Raw genomic sequence first — 22,936 nt, 5'->3', positions numbered from 1 at the left:
GCACAAAAACGTTTAAAGTTGTGCCTACTCTCTCAGTTTAGGAGTTATAGGAATTTAAAGTCAATATATGACATATTATATGTATATAATAGTAAATTTCTACAACAAATACAACATTACCAAAAACATGTATTTTGTTTTTGTGAAAATATTTGCTAGCTGTCAAACAGCTAAACAACATGAGATTGCAAAAATCAAAAACAGAGCAGAAAATAAGTAAATACGAGAAATTTACTTTCACGGAGTACTTATTCACTTTTATATTATCATTCATTCACTTTTCTACTAATTTATATTAAAATAAACAAAAACGTTAATTTAAATTAACAAATAAATGTAAACAAACTTTGACAGATAGAAGTGAAAAAACATAACGAGCAAAAAATAGTCAGCTGGCTTATTAATGTCACCTGTAATAAATTCGCCTTGGTTCAAAAGAGAATGAGAAAAATGCCTGCCTTTCAAGTTCAGTATAGTAAAAGGGGACTTACTAAATACACCTTGAACTCATGTACAAAAACAACACGTACTTTGTATTTGTAAAAAGATAATTGAACAGTCAAAATTGTCTGTTTTTCTTTTTGGGTTTGTTGCCACAACAAACACAAGTGATTTGACAGCTCAAACAGCTGAATATGAAAATAAAAAGCTATTCTTCTGAGGTCACCTTGTTTAAATTCACCTTGTATTTTAATTTTTAGTAAACAAAAAACAGCTGATTTATAGGGTTAACACCACCCACCATATATGTACACAGAAAGGAAATATTTGAAAATAAATGTGTTGGCAGTATTGTTCTCTCACTACAGTAAAAAGCTCATTTTATATCATAATTGAAAACTTTCAAACGTTTTATAATAACCAAAATTTAAACGTGATCGTAATGAATCGAACTTATCGTGTGAGAAGTTTAATGTTGTACAAAAACAGGCTGCATGTAAAGATAACTATAGCGCTAACTGCAGTATTGGTAACTCTGTTATAAAAGCACAAAATATACCTTGCTTTGTAAAGCTTTCACATTTTGTTTACAAACTTTAGAACACGTGCATTTTGTTGTTGTTTATTCACTCATTCGCTAACACAACAAAAGAGAATGTAGGAAAACTGTGTATATACTCGATACTTGTATAACGGCATCAACAACAATCTATAATTTTTGATTGACAGTCATTATAGACCAATTTCTGTTTAATATCAAAATATTTTTAATTCTAAAGTGATTATTTGTAATTAATGCAAAAGAAAACTGTCGAAATAATAATATAAAGCCAAATATTAAGTAGCGCTGCAATCAAGGCTAAAGTGTATTAACGAATCTTAAGAATTTAACCTCTAATTTCTCTTACAACTCACAATCGACATTGAATTGCATCGAATATTGCTGTCGCAGCGAAGTATTAGAAATAAATAAATATAGTACATACATATAGAAATTGTTTATTACCTAACAACAAATTCATAATAATACAAATCTATCTTTGGTGATATTAATATTTGTTCTTAAGAATTGTGCAATTTTTCCAATAAACAAATTACCTATTAATAAAAAATAAAGAAAATAATTAAACGCGTAGACGAGAATAATAAACAATCGCTATTTATAAAATTTGTTGTTATATGTTTGTATTTAATCGAATTATTCCATCTTATAACAAGTGATACGATTAGATAAAGTTTTAAATAAAACAAGAAATCTGTAAAATTTTCGTATTGTACCTACAATAAATATAACGAGTCCGACGACTGTTTTACTCGTGATGTGGGCTGGTGGTGGTGCTTGTTGTCTGTCGGTGTGATTTTTTAAAGAAAAACAAAAATAGAATCAAAATGTTACCGGCTTTTCAACAACGCGGTTATAGTGAGAAGGTTCTTCGGGCTCATTCATCATAATACTAGTTGTCGGTTGGTTGTTGCTTGCACCATTTTAATTGACTGATTAATCATACAGTTCGATCATACGTTTTGTTTTTTTTTATTGAATTTATTTTTGATAATACTGCACATTTAACAGCAAGTTGTTAATTTGGCACATTTTTTTTAAGCAACAAGTACCACCTCACAACTAATTTACTCCATTCACTCAATTGTCAATATCAATATCGTCGCAAAAACGAAAGTTCACAAATTGTCTGTTGGCGATGTTGTGGCCGTTACTCTTATGATAGATAACTGATCGCTGTTGGAAAATTACTTTATACACTAAAAAGTAAACAATATCGTCGTCGTCGACTGGTTCAAAACAAAAATTGTTTGATTGATACATTCAGTTGAATCAAAATTGTGTATACATGGGTTGGCTAAAGATCTCGTGCCTGTTATGTGTTTTCGGGTTTGTGCGTGAAATACGACCTTCAGAACCGTATATTACAGAATTTTTGGCTGGACCATGGCGCAATGTAACAGAAGAGCAGGTGAGTTTTTTTTATAGGAATCAATTCCATCTGAAGCAATTTAAAACTTCGAGGATCTAAATTCAATGTCTTCTACATAATACATACAATCACTTAACAATTGTTGTGTGGAGAATAAAAAAGATTCATGTAGTAAAATCTTAAAAATTTAAAATTGTTTGATACTCAATTCAGAGACATAATTCATCGGAATTTTAAATTTTGTCCAGTGGTTGGGAGTAGTGATGCGATTATAAAGCCTATCCTACTCAAATAGCCACCTCACCCACTGTTCTTACCGAAATATGCGGAGGTATGCACAGTTTAAATGTTGTTGCAATACGCAATACGATACCAGACTCGCAGGCGGCCCCATGCTCTGTACTGGAACGACTGGAATAAATAAATATATATGTATAAACCTTAATATGAACATGAAATTTCTATGTTTGAAACAGATTTATTGAATTATTCCTCGCATAGGCTTCGTCTCTATGTATAATTCTATACGATTCCTGGATTTAAATCATAAAATGGTAAGTTTTTTTGATAATTATCAACTTAAATTTTTTTAAGAACTTTTTTATTAAAGTAGGACATCGTCCAACTTCGAGCATGCTTCTTAAAGGAAACAGATTATGAATATTTTTACATGTTATAACTTTTATTTTGTCAACGTAATATACAACTTAAGATTCCTCTTGAATTTTTCTTTTTTATTCTTCAGCACAAAATTTAGCTAATCATTATGTTCATTGTCATTATCTAATTTATTATATGCCTTATTTTATTTTTATGAATTTATTACCCTCACTCACTCACTCAGTTGAATCGTCAAGTATATCCTATGGGTACTTATTCATATTTGGCACAGTTGGTTGTAGTGTTCCTGATAACAGATTTTTTACTGTAAGTAATTTTAAATCTTATCTAAAACAAAGACGTACAAAATATTTACTAAACGTCTAACAAATATAGTATACTTGAAAATTAACACTGTTTGAACAATTGCAGTTATAAACCATTGATAATAACAATTGGTGTTACGGGCATTATAATATGGAGCATGTTACTATGGACTACCTCACTGGAGGCTTTGATGACTCTGGAATTTTTCTATGGTACTTATATGGCAGCTGAAGTAGCATATTATACCTATATTTATGCAAAAGTCGATAAAAAACATTATCCAAAAGTAACGTCACACACGAGAGCAGCCATGTTTGCGGGCAAACTGGTGGCCAGTATATCGTCACAATTATTATTAACTTTTAATGTAATGGATTATCGTGATCTTAATTATATAACTTTGGCAAGTATGTTTAAATAACTCTAATTAAATTAACATAACGTTTATTTAATAATTTTTATTTTTTTTTTTAATTTTTAGCTCAAATTTTAGCAGCATTATGGGCGTTTGTTTTGCCCAAGGTAGATAGAAGTCTATATTTTCATCGTAAGGCTTATGTAAGTGAAAAGCCCACCGAAATTACACCTCCCACACAATCCATAGAAAATTGTAATGCGGATGATGAGAAATCGGATAAGTTACTGCTGTCTACACCCACAAAACTGCTATGGGCTCATTTTAGTAGTGCTTATACAAATATCAAGGTTTTGCAATGGTCTCTTTGGTATGCTGTGGGTTTGTGTGGCTATTTGCAAGTAACATCTTATGTACAGTTGCTGTGGAAGGATATAGAACCCAGACCGGATGTAAGTATAACAATGTAAAAACTATAATTTATAGATAACATTAAACGTTTAATACCTACTTTAATAGATTGCCTGGAATGGTGCTGTGGATGCAATTTTTACAGCATTGGCTGCCTTGTTTGCCTTAGGAGCTGGTTATATACATGGTGGCCGTTTGAAGTCACGCGCTAGTCTGGTAGTATTGGCTGTTTTGTCCGCTCTCGAAGGAGGAGCCATATTATTATGCTGCTGGACAGACAATATCTTTGTTTCCTATACAGGTTACATACTTTTTGGAGCCTTATATGCCTTTACTATAACAGTGGCAGGGTATGTATTTCACTCATACTGTATTATAACTTAATTTCAATGCATTTCACTTCTCTTTTGTTTTAGAGCTGAGGTGGCCCGTTATTTAGAAGAAGATAGTTTTGGTTTAGTATTTGGTATTAATACTACAATTGCGCTTGTTTTCCAGACTATCTTAACTCTGGTTGTTATATCAGAATCTGGTTTTGCTTTATCACCCAAAGGGCAGTTTACAGTTTATGCTTTTTATTTTATTTCCGTTGGTATTTTGTATTTTATTTTCGTTCTATTTGATTACTTTTTATCAAAAAGATCGAAGAGAATTAGTGATTTTAGTGTAGAACAAGAATAGACAAATTTTCTTTAGATTATTTAAGAAAACTAGTTATTTTTGGTAAAGAAATATATTTTTATTTTAAATGTAAATAAACATAAGAGAATAAATGTTAAAGTATTTTTAACTCAAATAATCAGTGTGAAGAAATTCCTTTAGAAATATTGTTACGAAATTGCACTATCAATTTGAATTTATAAACATTTCCAGGGCTTGAAACTTCTACTTATAAACAATGTTAATAACAGCATGTATAATAACATTAACTGTTAAAGCTGCTAACTTCACCCCTATCATGAAAAACATGTGAAATTTATGTTCCCATGAAATATCCATCAACTATATAGCTGCAAAAACCTCTAGAATTAGATCAGTCTAGTGTGATGTCTATGATATTTTAGGTTTTTCATTTAAAAATCGATATTCGGTGGGAAATATGAGTGATCACAGATTTTTGTCCTTTTTCGTCTAGGACCTCTTATTAACGTTTTATGAGTGATTTTATATTTTTCATATAAAAATCGATATTTGGTGGGAGTGATCACAGATTTTTGTCCTTTTTCGTCTCGGACCTCTTATTAACGTTTTATGAGTGATTTTAAATTTTTCATATAAAAATCGATATTTGGTGGGAAATATGAGTGATCACAGATTATTGTCCTTTTTCGTCTAGGACCTCTTATTAACGTTTTATGAGTGATTTTATATTTTTCATATAAAAATCGATATTTGGTGGGAGTGATCACAGATTTTTGTCCTTTTTCGTCTAGGACCTCTTATTAACGTTTTATGAGTGATTTTAGATTTTTCATATAAAAATCGATATTTGGTGGGAAATATGAGTGATCACAGATTATTGTCCTTTTTCGTCTAGGACCTCTTATTAACGTTTTATGAGTGATTTTAGATTTTTCATATAAAAATCGATATTTGGTGGGAAATATGAGTGATCACAGCTTATTGTCCTTTTTCGTATAGGACCTCTTATTAACGTTTTATGAGTGATTTTATATTTTTCATATAAAAATCGATATTTGGTGGGAAATATGAGGATCACAGATTTTTGTCCTTTTTCGTCTAGGACCTCTTATTAACGTTTTATGAGTGATTTTATATTTTTCATATAAAAATCGATATTTGGTGGGAGTGATCACAGATTTTTGTCCTTTTTCGTCTCGGACTTCTTATTAACGTTTTATGAGTGATTTTATATTTTTCATATAAAAATCGATATTTGGTGGGAGTGATCACAGATTATTGTCCTTTTTCGTCTCGGACTTCTTATTAACGTTTTATGAGTGATTTTAGATTTTTCATATAAAAATCGATATTTGGTGGGAAATATGAGTGATCACAGATTTTTGTCCTTTTTCGTCTAGGACCTCTTATTAACGTTTTATGAGTGATTTTAGATTTTTCATATAAAAATCGATATTTGGTGGGAAATATGAGTGATCACAGATTTTTGTCCTTTTTCGTCTAGGACCTCTTATTAACGTTTTATGAGTGATTTTATATTTTTCATATAAAAATCGATATTTGGTGGGAGTGATTACAGATGTTTGTCCTTTTTCGTCTAGGACCTCTTATTAACGTTTTATGAGTGATTTTAGATTTTTCATACAAAAATCGATATTTGGTGGGAAATATGAGTGATCACAGATTTTTGTCCTTTTTCGTCTCGGACCTCTTATTAACGTTTTATGAGTGATTTTAAATTTTTCATATAAAAATCGATATTTGGTGGGAAATATGAGTGATCACAGATTATTGTCCTTTTTCGTCTAGGACCTCTTATTAACGTTTTATGAGTGATTTTATATTTTTCATATAAAAATCGATATTTGGTGGGAGTGATCACAGATTTTTGTCCTTTTTCGTCTAGGACCTCTTATTAACGTTTTATGAGTGATTTTAGATTTTTCATATAAAAATCGATATTTGGTGGGAAATATGAGTGATCACAGATTTTTGTCCTTTTTCGTCTAGGACCTCTTATTAACGTTTTATGAGTGATTTTATATTTTTCATATAAAAATCGATATTTGGTGGGAGTGATTACAGATGTTTGTCCTTTTTCGTCTAGGACCTCTTATTAACGTTTTATGAGTGATTTTAGATTTTTCATACAAAAATCGATATTTGGTGGGAAATATGAGTGATCACAGATTTTTGTCCTTTTTCGTCTCGGACCTCTTATTAACGTTTTATGAGTGATTTTAAATTTTTCATATAAAAATCGATATTTGGTGGGAAATATGAGTGATCACAGATTATTGTCCTTTTTCGTCTAGGACCTCTTATTAACGTTTTATGAGTGATTTTATATTTTTCATATAAAAATCGATATTTGGTGGGAGTGATCACAGATTTTTGTCCTTTTTCGTCTAGGACCTCTTATTAACGTTTTATGAGTGATTTTAGATTTTTCATATAAAAATCGATATTTGGTGGGAAATATGAGTGATCACAGATTATTGTCCTTTTTCGTCTAGGACCTCTTATTAACGTTTTATGAGTGATTTTAGATTTTTCATATAAAAATCGATATTTGGTGGGAAATATGAGTGATCACAGATTATTGTCCTTTTTCGTCTCGGACCTCTTATTAACGTTTTATGAGTGATTTTATATTTTTCATATAAAAATCGATATTTGGTGGGAAATATGAGTGATCACAGATTTTTGTCCTTTTTCGTCTAGGACCTCTTATTAACGTTTTATGAGTGATTTTATATTTTTCATATAAAAATCGATATTTGGTGGGAAATATGAGTGATCACAGATTTTTGTCCTTTTTCGTCTAGGACCTCTTATTAACGTTTTATGAGTGATTTTATATTTTTCATATAAAAATCGATATTTGGTGGGAAATATGAGTGTTCACAGATTTTTGTCCTTTTTCGTCTAGGACCTCTTATTAACGTTTTATGAGTGATTTTATATTTTTCATATAAAAATCGATATTTGGTGGGAAATATGAGTGATCACAGATTTTTGTCCTTTTTCGTCTCGGACCTCTTATTAACGTTTTATGAGTGATTTTAGATTTTTCATATAAAAATCGATATTTGGTGGGAAATATGAGTGATCACAGATTATTGTCCTTTTTCGTCTAGGACCTCTTATTAACGTTTTATGAGTGATTTTATATTTTTCATATAAAAATCGATATTTGGTGGGAAATATGAGTGATCACAGATTTTTGTCCTTTTTCGTCTAGGACCTCTTATTAACGTTTTATGAGTGATTTTATATTTTTCATATAAAAATCGATATTTGGTGGGAGTGATCACAGATTTTTGTCCTTTTTCGTCTAGGACCTCATATTAACGTTTTATGAGTGATTTTAGATTTTTCATATAAAAATCGATATTCGGTGGGAAATATGAGTGATCACAGATTATTGTCCTTTTTCGTCTAGGACCTCTTATTAATGTTTTATGAGTGATTTTATATTTTTCATATAAAAATCGATATTTGGTGGGAGTGATCACAGATTTTTGTCCTTTTTCGTCTCGGACCTCATATTAACGTTTTATGAGTGATTTTAGATTTTTCATATAAAAATCGATATTTGGTGGGAAATATGAGTGATCACAGATTTTTGTCCTTTTTCGTCTAGGACCTCTTATTAACGTTTTATGAGTGATTTTAGATTTTTCATATAAAAATCGATATTTGGTGGGAAATATGAGTGATCACAGATTTTTGTCCTTTTTCGTCTAGGACCTCTTATTAACGTTTTATGAGTGATTTTAGATTTTTCATACAAAAATCGATATTTGGTGGGAAATATGAGTGATCACAGATTTTTGTCCTTTTTCGTCTCGGACCTCTTATTAACGTTTTATGAGTGATTTTAAATTTTTCATATAAAAATCGATATTTGGTGGGAAATATGAGTGATCACAGATTATTGTCCTTTTTCGTCTAGGACCTCTTATTAACGTTTTATGAGTGATTTTATATTTTTCATATAAAAATCGATTTGGTGGGAGTGATCACAGATTTTTGTCCTTTTTCGTCTAGGACCTCTTATTAACGTTTTATGAGTGATTTTAGATTTTTCATATAAAAATCGATATTTGGTGGGAAATATGAGTGATCACAGATTTTTGTCCTTTTTCGTCTAGGACCTCTTATTAACATTTTATGAGAATTTTATATTTTTCATATAAAAATCGATATTTGGTGGGAAATATGAGTGATCACAGATTTTTGTCCTTTTTCGTCTCGGACCTCTTATTAACGTTTTATGAGTGATTTTATATTTTTCATATAAAAATCGATATTTGGTGGGAAATATGAGTGATCACAGATTTTTGTCCTTTTTCGTCTAGGACCTCTTATTAACGTTTTATGAGTGATTTTATATTTTTCATATAAAAATCGATATTTGGTGAGAAATATGAGTGATCACAGATTTTTGTCCTTTTTCGTCTAGGACCTCTTATTAACGTTTTATGAGTGATTTTATATTTTTCATATAAAAATCGATATTTGGTGGGAAATATGAGTGATCACAGATTTTTGTCCTTTTTCGTCTAGGACCTCTTATTAACGTTTTATGAGTGATTTTATATTTTTCATATAAAAATCGATATTTGGTGGGAAATATGAGTGTTCACAGATTTTTGTCCTTTTTCGTCTAGGACCTCTTATTAACGTTTTATGAGTGATTTTATATTTTTCATATAAAAATCGATATTTGGTGGGAAATATGAGTGATCACAGATTTTTGTCCTTTTTCGTCTAGGACCTCTTATTAACGTTTTATGAGTGATTTTATATTTTTCATATAAAAATCGATATTTGGTGGGAGTGATCACAGATTTTTGTCCTTTTTCGTCTCGGACCTCTTATTAACGTTTTATGAGTGATTTTAGATTTTTCATATAAAAATCGATATTTGGTGGGAAATATGAGTGATCACAGATTATTGTCCTTTTTCGTCTAGGACCTCTTATTAACGTTTTATGAGTGATTTTATATTTTTCATATAAAAATCGATATTTGGTGGGAAATATGAGTGATCACAGATTTTTGTCCTTTTTCGTCTAGGACCTCTTATTAACGTTTTATGAGTGATTTTATATTTTTCATATAAAAATCGATATTTGGTGGGAGTGATCACAGATTTTTGTCCTTTTTCGTCTAGGACCTCATATTAACGTTTTATGAGTGATTTTAGATTTTTCATATAAAAATCGATATTCGGTGGGAAATATGAGTGATCACAGATTATTGTCCTTTTTCGTCTAGGACCTCTTATTAATGTTTTATGAGTGATTTTATATTTTTCATATAAAAATCGATATTTGGTGGGAGTGATCACAGATTTTTGTCCTTTTTCGTCTCGGACCTCATATTAACGTTTTATGAGTGATTTTAGATTTTTCATATAAAAATCGATATTTGGTGGGAAATATGAGTGATCACAGATTTTTGTCCTTTTTCGTCTAGGACCTCTTATTAACATTTTATGAGTGATTTTAGATTTTTCATATAAAAATCGATATTTGGTGGGAAATATGAGTGATCACAGCTTATTGTCCTTTTTCGTCTAGGACCTCTTATTAACGTTTTATGATTGATTTTATATTTTTCATATAAAAATCGATGTTTTGTGGGAAATATGAGTGATCACAGATTATTGTCCTTTTTCGTCTAGGACCTCTTATTAACGTTTTATAAGTGATTTTAGGTTTATCATATAAAAATCACAGATTATTATCATTTTTCGCCTAGGACCTCTTTTTGCGGTTTATTTAAACCACAGTACAAGAACACTTACGGTCTCTGATATTAGCACAATAATTACCGTTACATTTTAACCGTATCGAATCGGTAACCGACCTGGATAAATACATTTCAGTTATAAAACATAATTAAATGTCTATTTATAGAACAAGTGTTCTCAATATTTATCTAAAGTATACTTTGGTATATAACAGTATTTAATTATTTTAAATCCAAATCATCGTAGGATAGCAGTGATTTTAATTTAGAAAACTAATATGTAGATATGTATTTTGTTAATACATACAATTTCTAAATAAAAAAAGGCCAAAATGTTAATTAAAATATAAATTTTATTACAAGACTTAAATATTTTTCCAATTTAAAATCGTTTTTGTTTTTTAATAAACTTTTATTCTATGTTGTAAAAAAATACAAACATTATTTAAATAAACACTTTTTAATTGCAAATCGAAAGTTATTTGAAAAAGAGGATTCATACGGTCTCAGTAACATTTATTTTTGATATAACAAAGTTTGTACTAAAGGTTTGTGGTTAACCTTTGTAAATGAAATCTCAGATTTTTATATTTAATATTTTCAAAAGTTGTAAAAATGATGAATAGTTAATAAAGAAATTTAAATGATTTTTCCCAATCTACATAAATAAAATAATAATAATAATAGGTTCATAAATCCTTGCAAAAAAATTAATTTTTAAATAAATTCAAAAAAAATAACTTAAGTAATATTAAAAAATAAAAAAAAATAGGAAAAAATAAGCATAAAACATTTTTCAGATTATTTCTTTTTAATTACCGTATAACTGCTGTTATCTAAGGGATTTAAAGTCAACTTCAGGTCCAATAGTTTAGCTAACTCATCAACAGTTTCTATTTCTTTATTGGTTAGACCGGCTGGCAATTTCAAATTATTTTGTTCCTTATCTTCCTTAAATTCAGACATTAACTTCATCATTTCCTCTTTCAACGTAAAAAGATCTTCGTCGCCATTCTTTGCTTTGTCATTCGTTTGTTTAACAGTCTTTATAATGCCTATGGCCTTTGTCCAGATGTTACGCTCATTCTCCTTATAGCGTTTGTAACAATCATCTAATATCTTTAATTCTTTGCCAATATCTACATTATGAGGTTCCATGTGTTGTGCTGTCACTAAAAGATGCCGTGCTTTCTCATATTCTCCCAACATTAGATAGGCTCGGCCTTCTTGAAACAGAGCTTTACATGAGGGTTTATTATTTGTTAAATCGCGAATTTCTTTGCATATTAAACACGTTTTGCTGGGAACATTCGTTTTGTTATAACAGACCGCTAAATTTGTATAAAGTTTTATTAAAAATGAACTTTGTTCTTTTTCTTCTTGGTCATTTGCCAGCCGACAGAATTTCAGAATATCAACGGCCTTTTCAAAGGCTCTGCATGCGTTGCGATAGGTTCCTTGACTAAAGAAATCCAGACCCTTTAAATGAATTTCTTTAACTTTGTCAATAACTATTGAGTACTTGTTGCGATCTTGTTCGGGTATTTGTTGCTCGGCATCGATATCGCCAACCAAATTATAAGAAACTAATTCAATTATAAATAACCCATCAGCTTTGGGTTTAACTCGAGGAGGACAACCCATTTCACGAAATAGCAAGTGATATGAGATCACAAATTGTGCATGCTCTCCTTTATGCATGGTGCGAACTGCAACTTCTAGACCTTCCAACACTTCATCTCTGCCCGTATAGAAGCTATAAGATGAACCTCGAAGAAAACTCGAATCAAAAGGGGCGCCTTCACCTTCCCAATAAGCATTATAACGTATGCAAACTCTTGCATTATGCGGAACGACCGGTTCTTGTTCTATGCCAACTTTTGTTATCTTTTTCCACACGTGTTCGTTTAGCTTTTGCATGCGCGGTTTTAAATCCTCAAATGGTTCGGTCCAAGGTGATACAAGCTCTGTTCGATCAAACGGACTTTTGCCATCGTCTTGTTCTTCATCAGAACCGATATTGAGTTCATCGTATATATCATTGGTAAAGCCCTCATCGAAGTTTGTGTTTATTTCGAAACTTGCACCGCTACTTATAAGATCTCTAAAGAAATCGGAGTATGAACAAGATTAAGTAAATTTCACATACTGGTAGTACTCTCATTTGTTACTTACCCCAAGGACAGAGGATCTTTTAAAAAATTACTGGTTACTGGTATTCCATCATCTTCCATTTTATTTTTTTTAGTAACAAAATTCCTGTTAAAATATTTTCAAGAGTCGTTCGTTTCCAATTACACAAAGCATAAATATCTTTTTGTTTGTACTAAAAGCTCAACTCATTTCTGTTTTTGTTAATTTTTTTACAAGTCCTATTCGCTATTGGTGAGAGCGACGCTACAACATTTACAAAAATCACTAGCAAAATGTTTTTATATGTAGTATTTTCAACAACAAACACTGGTGAATTTGACAGTACTATCCTCTGAACAAGTGAAAAAAACCAATCAGCTGTACTATCGACACCACCTTATAATAAGAATACGCCTTACATTTTCCTAAACAAACTTGCCATATTATACAAATTTCAAAATAACATTTTAACAAATTTATAATTTTTTAAAGTGAAATTAAATGAATAATTATAGTTTGTTATTAAAAAAAACGGCATACAAGTGTTTTATTATTTATATGTAACATTGGGCTTTACCTTGATAAATACACCGTGTACAGTTCCAAAGTCGAATTCATTCATTTAACGTTAAAAAGCCAGCTGATCAGTATTTGCTCGATATGTTTTCTGACTTCTATCTATCAAAGTATGTTTACATTAGTTTATTAATTTAAATTTAACGTTTTTTTTTATATACTAAAGTGATCATTTGAAACAATCAGCATATATCAAGATATAAATAAAATACGTACTGTACTCCGTGAAAGAATATTTCACGTCTTTATTTAGTTTCCCCCTGTTTTTGATTTTTTCAGTCAGCTGTTGTTTTGCTGTTTGACAGTTAGGAAATATTTTTACAAAAACAAAATACATGTTGTTTTTTGTACAGTTGTATGTATTTGTTGTAGAATTGAGTTATTTTGATAAAAAAAAAAACAGACAAGACAAAAAAGTATAATAAAAATATAAAATTTTTACAAGTAATTTGCAAAAAATTACAAAAAAAATCTAAATCTAAATCTGTCTAATATTTGTATTGCAGTGAAATTGATAAATTTTTGTTTTTATTTGCCTTGAATAGGGATGTGAATAGAGTTGCCCATTTATTTTCTAAAACCACCCACAAAAATATTGTACTATGTAAAAAAAAAACAATGAAGTAAATTTTAATAAAATTGTCTTTGGCTTTAACATAGTATGTGTAAAAATTTGTTCCTTAACAAAATGTAACTTTATTTTAATAAATATATGTACATGGTATATAAATCCTTTAATATCCTTAGATAATAAATAATAAAAACCAAAAAAAGACTTGGCCACTCTATGGCAAAAAGTGGACAACAACAAAAAGCAATAAAAGTGGTTTTATAAAAGAACAACCAATTAATTCTAATAAAAAACCAATTGAGTGAATATCTTTTCTAGTGCTTTGTTTTATTTAATAAATTTGTTGCTGGTAAAAGAATACACCCATAATAACCATGAGAAGATTGCGCCGTCACTATATAAAATTGGTATTTCTGGTTTTATTTTGCGGGGCCGGTGTCTTGTACTTTACAAGAACCACGGAAGATGTGGACAGGCAAAGTCAAATGTAAGTGCAAATGTTAAAGCTATTAAAAATTGTTATAGTAAGTACCAATCTATGTACATTATTTTATGAATTATGTACTTAAAATTTGGGTTTAAAAATAAATTGAATAAAATTACTTATTTAAAGTCGCAAGCATAATTAAAAAAAAAATATGCATAAGTGATGACTAAAGAGCTACTAACGAGAATTTACACCCAATACTATTTTTATTAAATATACCATTATAGTGTATTTCAACCTAACACAGTATGTACCACAAAATGAAGTACTACACAAGGTATTGTTAAATTAGTAATTTGTTTAGTGATACAAGTTAATCATACACCAATGTGTATTTGGGGAAGGGCCCATTTAAGAATAGCTTTGGAATAAAATGACTATGTTTATTTGAAAGAATTGCTATTTATTCTATGAATAAAATATTAAAAATACCCTATTTCGGATTGGTTTCTTAAAAGTTAATAGATTTGAATTGATGTTTATTGGGATTGCTTTCTATTTTCTGAATTTAATTATGTTTTTATTTTTGTTAATATAAGTAAATAAAAGTACCTATATACTATATATTAGAGCGACTTAGGATATCTCCCAAAATATTTTAGGTCTAGTAATTAATAACCGTTCGTGAGCCGTTTTTTTTTTTTTTTAAATTTGTCTCAGAACAACACATATAATATGAGGTATCATTGTAAAGGGCATAGAGATTTATACGATTTTTCAATGATTTTTTATGTAAATGTTTATTAATTTGAAATTAAATTGAAATATTTACTCGATTTATGAAGTAGTTTGTTAATTTTATTTTCAATATTCGTACTAGTTCGCATATTATCGAACTGTCAATCTGATAACATGTTTTGGGTCAATATGGGTATCAAAATTATTGTTTTGACAAGTGTAGTGTGCAAATTTTCTGTTTTATTTGATACTGTAGAGTAGACAATTCTGTTTCTCTAGACATAGAGACGAGGCACTCCGTATTGTCAAACAAAAATACAACAAAAAATACATTGACTAACATGTATTTTGTTGTTGCATGAGTTAGGTTTTTGACAATTACGTCTCGTCTCTATGTTACCCTATGATCTGGGGAGTCTACCGACATATAGAAGGCTGGACTTTATTAAATCAACTTAAAATACAGATGTATACATAACTATACATACATATGTTGCCTTACCTTTAATGTTTGAAGGATATTAAAATCAAAAAGGTGTTCAAAGTACGAGTATATATAATTTTATTAACAAATTAAAATTTATTTGCTTAAATTTTATATGTACATGATGATCATTATCTTGAATGAATATTATACATACATATTAGCTTTAGTTCTCTATACAAATTAATTTTATTCATTTTTCTTTATAAACCCAATAAGCACCAAAGCACCAAAGCCCCAATAATTCAGGCACTTTAACATTTTGTTGGAATTTGACATGAAGGCAAATATAATTATGTTTTAAACTTGAACAAATTAAATATTTTTCAAACAAAAAACATATGGCTTGAATTTAAGTTTCCTTGGATTACACTTGCTTTCAACTTGAATTCCAGTAAAAATACTTATTGGGAAATATTTACTTATTATTTTCTATTGTGGTAAGACTGAAAATGAAAATGTGGCTTAATTCTAATAAATATTATTATTGTATACACATATTACCTATAAGGAAATATATAAAATTATTTAAACAAAAATTACAATAAAATATATTTTAGTTATAATTAAGGACTCGTGTTAAAATGATTAACTTAAAGTCGGGATAAAACAACGAAATGACGACATGTAGAAATAAATATAATTTACACTAAGTTTAGCAGTTCCTCGGCGTTTGTTAAGAAACAATTGCCTTGAACATTTTTCTGAGGCTAGCAATTGTTTCGAAACGTACTGCCCATATTTCGATCTGTGGAAACCATTGAGGCAGCAGCGGATGTTGCCTGATTTGCTGCTACGGTATTGGAGTTTATGTAAATATTATTTGTTGAAGTGGTAGTTTGAGGATGGTGCTGTTGTTGCTGATGGTGTTGCTGCTGCTGTTGTGTTATATGAGGCTGGTGATGAACAATATGTGCTGTTGTAGCCGCATTATTGGCTTGTGCCTGATTTTGTGCCTGAGCTTGCAGCTGTAATATTTGTTGAGCCGTTAATAAATGTGTGGGTATTATAACTTGCTGTTGATGATGTTGCTGCTGCTGTTGTTGTTGCTGCTGCTGATGTTGCATTTGCAACCGCAACAAATTCAATTGATTTGCATTTATTGCTATCTGCAATAACACGAAATAAACTATTTAAACATTTAAACTTAAAGGATGAGTTGTTTTTTAACTTACCGGCATGTTGGTTAATTCGCCGCTTGGTGTTAACATCACTTGTTGTAGCAGTTGTACTTGTTGTTGCGGATGTTGCTGCTGTTGTTGTGCTTGCTGCTGCTGTTGTTGATGCTGTGCTATATTTTGCAGTAGAGCCGCTTGTTGTTGATGTTGTACCACATTTGCTGCCTGTGCGGCATTCGGATTAGCTGCTGTTAGTATTAGTTGCTGAGGTTGTTGGGCTACTAAATTTAAACTTGCCGCCGTCAAAGGTGTACCAGCAGCTAAGCCATTGTTTATGTGTTGTTGTTGCTGTTGCTGTAGTTGTAATTGATGTACTAATTGAGCTTGACCAGTTTGTTGTCCTGGAAGTGTGATAAAATATTGTAAATGTTGTTGGGGATGAGCAGTTTGTTGTATAATTTGTAACTGTGGTGTGGGATGATTTGTTGTCGTCGAGGCGGTCGTTAACATTTGTGGCTGTGTCTGATTAAGATTTCCTGTAATTGTGGCCGTTGTCGGAAGAGAGGTAGCAACAGCTGCCCCTGATATATTTTCCACTGGCAGACCTGAAACATTTAGTATTTCACCAGTCACCATATTTGAAACGGTGGTCGTCATTGACGAATTACTGGGCGCTGGTGAGTTGGTGGTTGATGCTGTATTATTGGCAGAAGACGTACTCTCATTGTGATGTCTTCTATGATTTGGTGGTTTAATATCTTCCCTTGGCACAATATCAATTAGAAAATCAAACTGGTCATAGTTGGCTATGGCTTGAGCAATGTCTGATCTTTGCAGTGTACGTCGTTTGCTTTCATCGGTATGTATCCAGGCTCTCATTGTCAGTTCTTGAATGAAGAATTCACAGGCTTTGGCGAAAAGTGTTGGTGCTTCAGCCGCTATCATTTTAGCATTTTCATCCAGTTTCATTATCTTTTTAATACGAGCCAACGGCAGGGACTGATGCTTAGAGTCGACAACAGCGCTCTGTACCTCCTGCAGTACTGTTGGCCAAAAGGTGTCTATAGTAGGCGGTGGCTTGCGTGGCTGCTGTTGTTTGGCATTTTTTCCTGGTTTTTCTTTGGGTATTGCTCCAGTGTTTGTGTTTTGATTTGTTATGGAGGTTGTTTGATCCATTGTAGTACTATTGGCAATGGTAAATGTGTTGCCGCCAGTTTCTGCTACGACTGTAATGTTGCTGTTGCCATTATTATTGTTATTGGTGTTGCCGTTATTATAAGACAACATATCGATGTTTTGTACTCTTGTCTGTTGTGACTGTGTGATATGTTGCTGCTGCTGCTGTTGTTGCTTTACCCCACGATTTATAGCACTATTAGTTGTTCCATATGAGGCAGACTGTGACATACCGAAACCAACTTTATTGTATAAATTAATAAAAAGCTAAACTACAAAACACAATTTTTTCTATACATATATACATAATAATTTAATATGCATTATGAATTAATTTCATATATTGTATTATTGTTAAATTGCAAAAAATTTACTGTTCACAATTGGCTGATTGACAGCACGCCTGCTTTTAATTTTTTCCTTTTTATTTTGTCATCCAATGTTTAATATTACATATATTACTGTCTTTACTTTTTATGCATTTTATAAATTTGTATAAATTCGTTTTGATGTGCTAAATAATTTTGAGAATTTAATTAACTTAATAAATCACTATAATTAATAATAAACACGTACAGCTTCTTCTTGTAATTGTCAAACAACAAAAAAAAAAGAACTCAGAGTTGCTGATGATGTAGAGATTAATAATACGTTTTAATACAACTCTGCTTTTTACAAGATACAAGTTGCCAGATTGATTTTTTTAAACAACGTTAAATGCTGATTATTCAAAATTTTTATATTTAATAGACAAATAATGGAACGCTCTATAAGATCGGTTATGAACCAAGTTGAATGTCGTTTACCCGAGCTGCCAATCGATAATCCTGAATTAATGAAATTCTTTCATCCAGTAGATAAAGTTAACTGTGGCAATCCAAATGATGATTGGGTAATGTGCGAAGTAAGTGGTGTTTAAATAACTAATTTGTATGTAATTATATTTAAAATATCCAATTATTTGTAGAAATCTATATGTTTTGTTAAACCCGAAGCAATAGCAGCAAATGGTGACATAACTTGTATATTTACTGATATAATACGTAAAAGTGACTTCAAAGCACGTTATGGGAAATCGGTAAAAACAAAGGAACCCTATATCCTGCAATCATCGGACTTTGTTAAAGTACTCTGTACAGCAGAAAACGGTTTAAGGTAATGTTAATAAATTTACTCACTAAATAGGGATTAATTATGTTAATTTTGGCAGTTGGTTTGGTATGGCTCATGGCATACGTGATGGCGTTGAAAATACCTTAATACACAAGCCACAACCGCCTCCATTGAATAATGTTAACCCTTTAAATGTATTGGACCCGTCATCTGAATTGCCTGCCTACTTCAATGTACTCATGTTTGGTTTTGATTCGCTAAGTCGTAATGCCTTTATGCGAAAACTATCCAAGACCTACAAATACCTAACGAAAGAACTTGATAGTGTTGTTCTTAAGGGTTACAATATTGTTGGTGACGGCACACCGCAAGCATTAACGCCAATTTTAACGGGCTACACAGAACTGGAAATGCCCGAAACACGTAAACGCATGAGCAATGCTCTGCCCGTTGATCAGGCATATCCCATGATATGGAAAGATTATGAAAAACACGGCTATGTAACCTCCTTCAACGAGGATATACCTTCGGTGGGCACTTTTACATATCGATTAACGGGATTCGAAAAACAACCAGTTCATCACTATTTACGTACTTACTACCAGGAGGCCGAAAATATATTAAGTTCCAGTAAGGAGCACTGCATAAATCATGAAGCCACACACTTGACTATGATGGAGTATACAAAAAACGTAAAGTGCAAAGTACTGGCATTTCTTTCGTTGCTTTAACATAAAGTTTCTTTTGTTTTGTAGTTTATGGCAAAATATAGCGATACTCCCCGATTTGTTTTTAGCTTTCATGGTGGACTTTCTCATGATTCTATAAATCTGATTGAATCTGCCGATGAAGATGTCGTGACATGGCTGGAAACATTAAAAGCAAAACAAATATTAGATAATACTATACTAATATTTATGTCGGATCATGGTATAAGGTAATTATTAATCAAATTATTATTTTATTAAAGGTTTATATCAAATTTTGTATGAAACTTTTGTAAGACCTTCATTATTTAAAAAAAAATGAATTCATCTGCTTGGTCAATATTTAATTAGTATATACACAATCTATAGAGTGTAAGGCTATATGTTTGTCATTCCGTTTGTAATTTATACATTCTTTATTTGATACCCTACCCCATAAAGTATTTTACTCTTTCCAGTTCCGAACGTGACATTCGTCCGCCTTTGAAATGAAAAAAACTTTTTTATTCTTATTTAAATTTTTCGGTAGCATATTTGTTTTCAAAATAACCATGGTATCCAGAACGAAGCAAAAAATTTAACTCGTTTTCTAGTTCTTGATTTATGTAGTTAAATCCACTAAACTTTGATTTGAATTATAACAACAAACGATGATTTAGGTACTGGAACACGACATTGTTTCCAAATAACTCATATACATTAATATAAACCGCAACTACCTCGATTTGTTACCTACATATTTTTTTATCTATATCTGGATATTTAATGATAGACATTTCAAACTCCTTTCCAATGACCGACAATGGGTCAAAATCGAGAAAAAAAATTATTTTAAAATATATAAGATTTGGCATATTTTGTTATATTTTAGATTTACAGAAATACGCGAAACTTTACAAGGAAAGCAGGAGGAGCGTTTACCCTTTTTCAGCTTTGCTTTTCCTGAATCATTTAAGAAGCGGTTCGCTCAAGAATATCAGAATTTTGTAAAGAACAGCGAAAGATTGACGACACCTTTCGATATACATGCAACACTTGAACATATTTTAGGTAAAGTATATTATGAAATTAAGATATTCCGAAAAATTTTCTAAACAACTTTAAAACGAATTGAGAGTAATTAGAATTAATGCTTACAGAACTTCAAAATATAAAACCAACAGCCAATTCCAATGAGTTGACATCCTACGAAGCTCTGGCAGAAGAATCCACTCCTGTAGAACCAACACCAAATATCGAAGTTTCCGCATTGGCTAAACATCGTGCTATATCACTTTTCACGCCAGTACCACAAAATCGTTCATGTGCAGATGCATACATAGAGCCACATTGGTGTGCCTGCCTTAATTGGCAACAACTTAATGTAAGCTCCGACATGGGTATCTTAATTAAGGCGGCCGCCAGTATACTAAATGTTATTAACAATGCTACTGAAACATTTCGCCACTACTGCGAACCTTTACATTTGAAGCGTATCAACTGGGCACTGCTTTTGAAGCCCCACCACGAGTTGTTGTCATTTAAACACAATTTAGATATGGATGGCTATTTATCCGATTTAACTGGCAGTTCTCGTTCATCCGAAGTTTATTATCAGCTGCAAATTTTAGTATCGCCGGGCGATTCACTCTTTGAAGCCAGTGTCTCTTATAATTTAGATAATTTAACTATGTACACTAAACTTTCGCAAATATCACGAATCAATATTTATGGCTCACAGGCCAATTGTATTTACGAACGCAATCCGGAACTTCGTAAATATTGCTATTGCAAGAAATAGCTAAATGTTTAAAATGAGATTAATTTATATGCAATAGATTTAAGTTTATTTTTTTGTACTCTACGCGAGCAGTATTTATTTCAAAAGTTCAAGTCTTGGTCACAAATCAAAACAAAAAATTTGATTTTAATTTTAAGTTTAAACTACATATTTTACGAATACAAATTTCTCGAACTGAATTTAGAATATATACATATATTTATGTTTAGCATGAAAACACAGTCATTAGTAGATTATTAAAACTTAAAAGCACCTAGTCTATATAAATCTCTCACTAAGTAACATGACATACATAATTTTAAGGAACTGTGGGGGTTTTCAATGGTACTACACTAACAGCTCAATTTTTTTTTAACAAACAAAATGTTTTAACACAAAATTAAAAATTCATGAGTAGTTTGTCATTCCGTTTGTAATTTCTACATTTTTCATTAGCGAACCAATAAAATATATATACTGGTTCGTTATAGATAACCAGGGAAACCAAAATATGCAAATGCATGTTTTTTCTGGTGAGTCTAATGAGCACATGGATAAGATATTTACACGTTTCAGAACTATTTAAGAATTTTGGCATCGATTTGTTAGTGCATATTTTTGCATATATTACCCTTAAATACATATTTTTGCATATATTTGTTTTAAGAGCATATTTATGTCATATTTTGCGTTTTTAGAGCATATTTTACTGTTTAATAGCATATTTTGAGTTTATCAAAAACAAATTTTGTCTTACTTATTTTTCGCTGTTGTGTTACAGGTTTTTACTTCCTTTGTTTAAAATTCAAAATTGAAAAATAGATGGCTTGTCACCAAAAAAAAAAATTTAAAAAACAGAATTTTTTTTTTTAAATTTAAAATAACAATTCGAAAAAATTTTTTATCTAAAAAATGAAAAAAACTGAAAAAAAATGTTCACCTAAAAAAAAAAAAAATTTTTATTCCAAAAAATTAAAAAACTGAAACAAAATTTTTGTTCACCTAAAAATATTTAAATTTTTTATTTTGAAGTATAATTAGGTGAAGGGTATATAAGATTCGGCACAGCCGAATATAGCTCTCTTACTTGTTTTAATATAAAATAAGCACTATTTTAATAATAGCTAAAATAAGCACTATTTTAATAATAGCTCCATCTAAATATCAAATTTTAGTTCTAATTCAAACTTAACCGTTCTAAGTGTTAAAGAAATATTGTCTTTTAAATTTGCTCCTGTAACATCAGTTGATGTCGAAAGAACATTTTCTATGTATAAAAATGTTTTCAGATCCAATAGACAACGATTTTTATTTGAAAATTTAAGTAATTTTTTTTTGGTTAAAAATTATGTAAAAGTTTGTTTTTTTAAGAGCATATTTTTTAAATTTTAAGAGCATATTTTAAAGTTTTTACTGCATATTTAAAGCGCCTAAAACGCTTTTTTTAGAGCATATTTCCGGTTTCCCTGTAGATAACCATACTTGTTTTCTTTCATTTTAAGTCAATAAAGAGTTCTCAAGGACAAACCCAAAAAAAGTTGTTACAGTTGAAAGCCCCTATTTTATATCGAATCAATTAATTTATTATAAGAATCTAGCATGCAAATATGTATTTATATTTTTATAAATTTTAAGAAAAATAAAAGTGGTTTCTTTACCTT

General features: G+C 30.5%; 4 protein-coding genes across 4 annotated transcripts; 2 read left to right on the top strand and 2 right to left on the bottom strand.

Moving 5' to 3' along the window:
- Nucleotides 1–2,073: 2,073 nt before the first annotated feature.
- On the top strand, nucleotides 2,074–4,867 carry LOC135949305 (thiamine transporter 2-like). The gene is made up of 6 exons (XM_065498822.1): nucleotides 2,074–2,414; nucleotides 3,220–3,302; nucleotides 3,408–3,709; nucleotides 3,784–4,109; nucleotides 4,177–4,418; nucleotides 4,485–4,867. The coding sequence occupies exons 1-6, from the start codon at nucleotides 2,292–2,294 to the stop codon at nucleotides 4,747–4,749; spliced, it is 1,341 nt and encodes a 446-aa protein (XP_065354894.1). The 5' UTR covers nucleotides 2,074–2,291; the 3' UTR covers nucleotides 4,750–4,867.
- A 5,997-nt stretch (nucleotides 4,868–10,864) lies between these two features.
- On the bottom strand, nucleotides 10,865–12,813 carry LOC135949304 (inactive peptidyl-prolyl cis-trans isomerase shutdown-like). The gene is made up of 2 exons (XM_065498821.1): nucleotides 12,649–12,813; nucleotides 10,865–12,577 (listed from the first exon to the last, which is right to left on the bottom strand). The coding sequence occupies exons 1-2, from the start codon at nucleotides 12,705–12,707 to the stop codon at nucleotides 11,275–11,277; spliced, it is 1,362 nt and encodes a 453-aa protein (XP_065354893.1). The 5' UTR covers nucleotides 12,708–12,813; the 3' UTR covers nucleotides 10,865–11,274.
- Nucleotides 12,814–13,955: 1,142 nt separating this feature from the next.
- LOC135949303 (uncharacterized) lies at nucleotides 13,956–21,921 on the top strand. Its single transcript, XM_065498820.1, has 7 exons — nucleotides 13,956–14,240; nucleotides 18,447–18,600; nucleotides 18,664–18,851; nucleotides 18,907–19,501; nucleotides 19,565–19,746; nucleotides 20,388–20,566; nucleotides 20,656–21,921. The coding sequence occupies exons 1-7, from the start codon at nucleotides 14,128–14,130 to the stop codon at nucleotides 21,294–21,296; spliced, it is 2,052 nt and encodes a 683-aa protein (XP_065354892.1). The 5' UTR covers nucleotides 13,956–14,127; the 3' UTR covers nucleotides 21,297–21,921.
- LOC135949302 (nuclear transcription factor Y subunit gamma-like) lies at nucleotides 15,464–18,175 on the bottom strand. Its single transcript, XM_065498819.1, has 2 exons — nucleotides 16,578–18,175; nucleotides 15,464–16,511 (listed from the first exon to the last, which is right to left on the bottom strand). The coding sequence occupies exons 1-2, from the start codon at nucleotides 17,925–17,927 to the stop codon at nucleotides 16,113–16,115; spliced, it is 1,749 nt and encodes a 582-aa protein (XP_065354891.1). The 5' UTR covers nucleotides 17,928–18,175; the 3' UTR covers nucleotides 15,464–16,112.
- Nucleotides 21,922–22,936: the final 1,015 nt, after the last annotated feature.

This window comes from Calliphora vicina, chromosome 1 (genome assembly GCF_958450345.1).
Source record: "Calliphora vicina chromosome 1, idCalVici1.1, whole genome shotgun sequence".
Lineage (NCBI taxonomy): Eukaryota > Metazoa > Arthropoda > Insecta > Diptera > Calliphoridae > Calliphora > Calliphora vicina.
Note: the sequence above shows the minus strand (reverse complement) of the source record. Positions and strands in the feature narration are given on the sequence as shown.

Excerpts from the sequence above, each read along its gene's own strand:
- LOC135949303 (XM_065498820.1), top strand. The coding sequence starts at position 14,128 with ATGAGAAGATTGCGCCGTCACTATATAAAATTGGTATTTCTGGTTTTA. Across the intron at positions 18,601-18,663 it reads ATGATTGGGTAATGTGCGAA|AAATCTATATGTTTTGTTAA; the intron begins GTAAGTGGTGTT and ends AATTATTTGTAG. Across the intron at positions 19,747-20,387 it reads ATGTCGGATCATGGTATAAG|ATTTACAGAAATACGCGAAA; the intron begins GTAATTATTAAT and ends GTTATATTTTAG.
- LOC135949304 (XM_065498821.1), bottom strand. The coding sequence starts at position 12,707 with ATGGAAGATGATGGAATACCAGTAACCAGTAATTTTTTAAAAGATCCT. Across the intron at positions 12,578-12,648 it reads AAAGATCCTCTGTCCTTGGG|AGATCTTATAAGTAGCGGTG; the intron begins GTAAGTAACAAA and ends CGATTTCTTTAG.
- LOC135949305 (XM_065498822.1), top strand. The coding sequence starts at position 2,292 with ATGGGTTGGCTAAAGATCTCGTGCCTGTTATGTGTTTTCGGGTTTGTG. Across the intron at positions 3,303-3,407 it reads CTGATAACAGATTTTTTACT|TTATAAACCATTGATAATAA; the intron begins GTAAGTAATTTT and ends GAACAATTGCAG. Across the intron at positions 3,710-3,783 it reads TAATTATATAACTTTGGCAA|CTCAAATTTTAGCAGCATTA; the intron begins GTATGTTTAAAT and ends TTTAATTTTTAG.
- LOC135949302 (XM_065498819.1), bottom strand. The coding sequence starts at position 17,927 with ATGTCACAGTCTGCCTCATATGGAACAACTAATAGTGCTATAAATCGT. Across the intron at positions 16,512-16,577 it reads GCGAATTAACCAACATGCCG|ATAGCAATAAATGCAAATCA; the intron begins GTAAGTTAAAAA and ends GTGTTATTGCAG.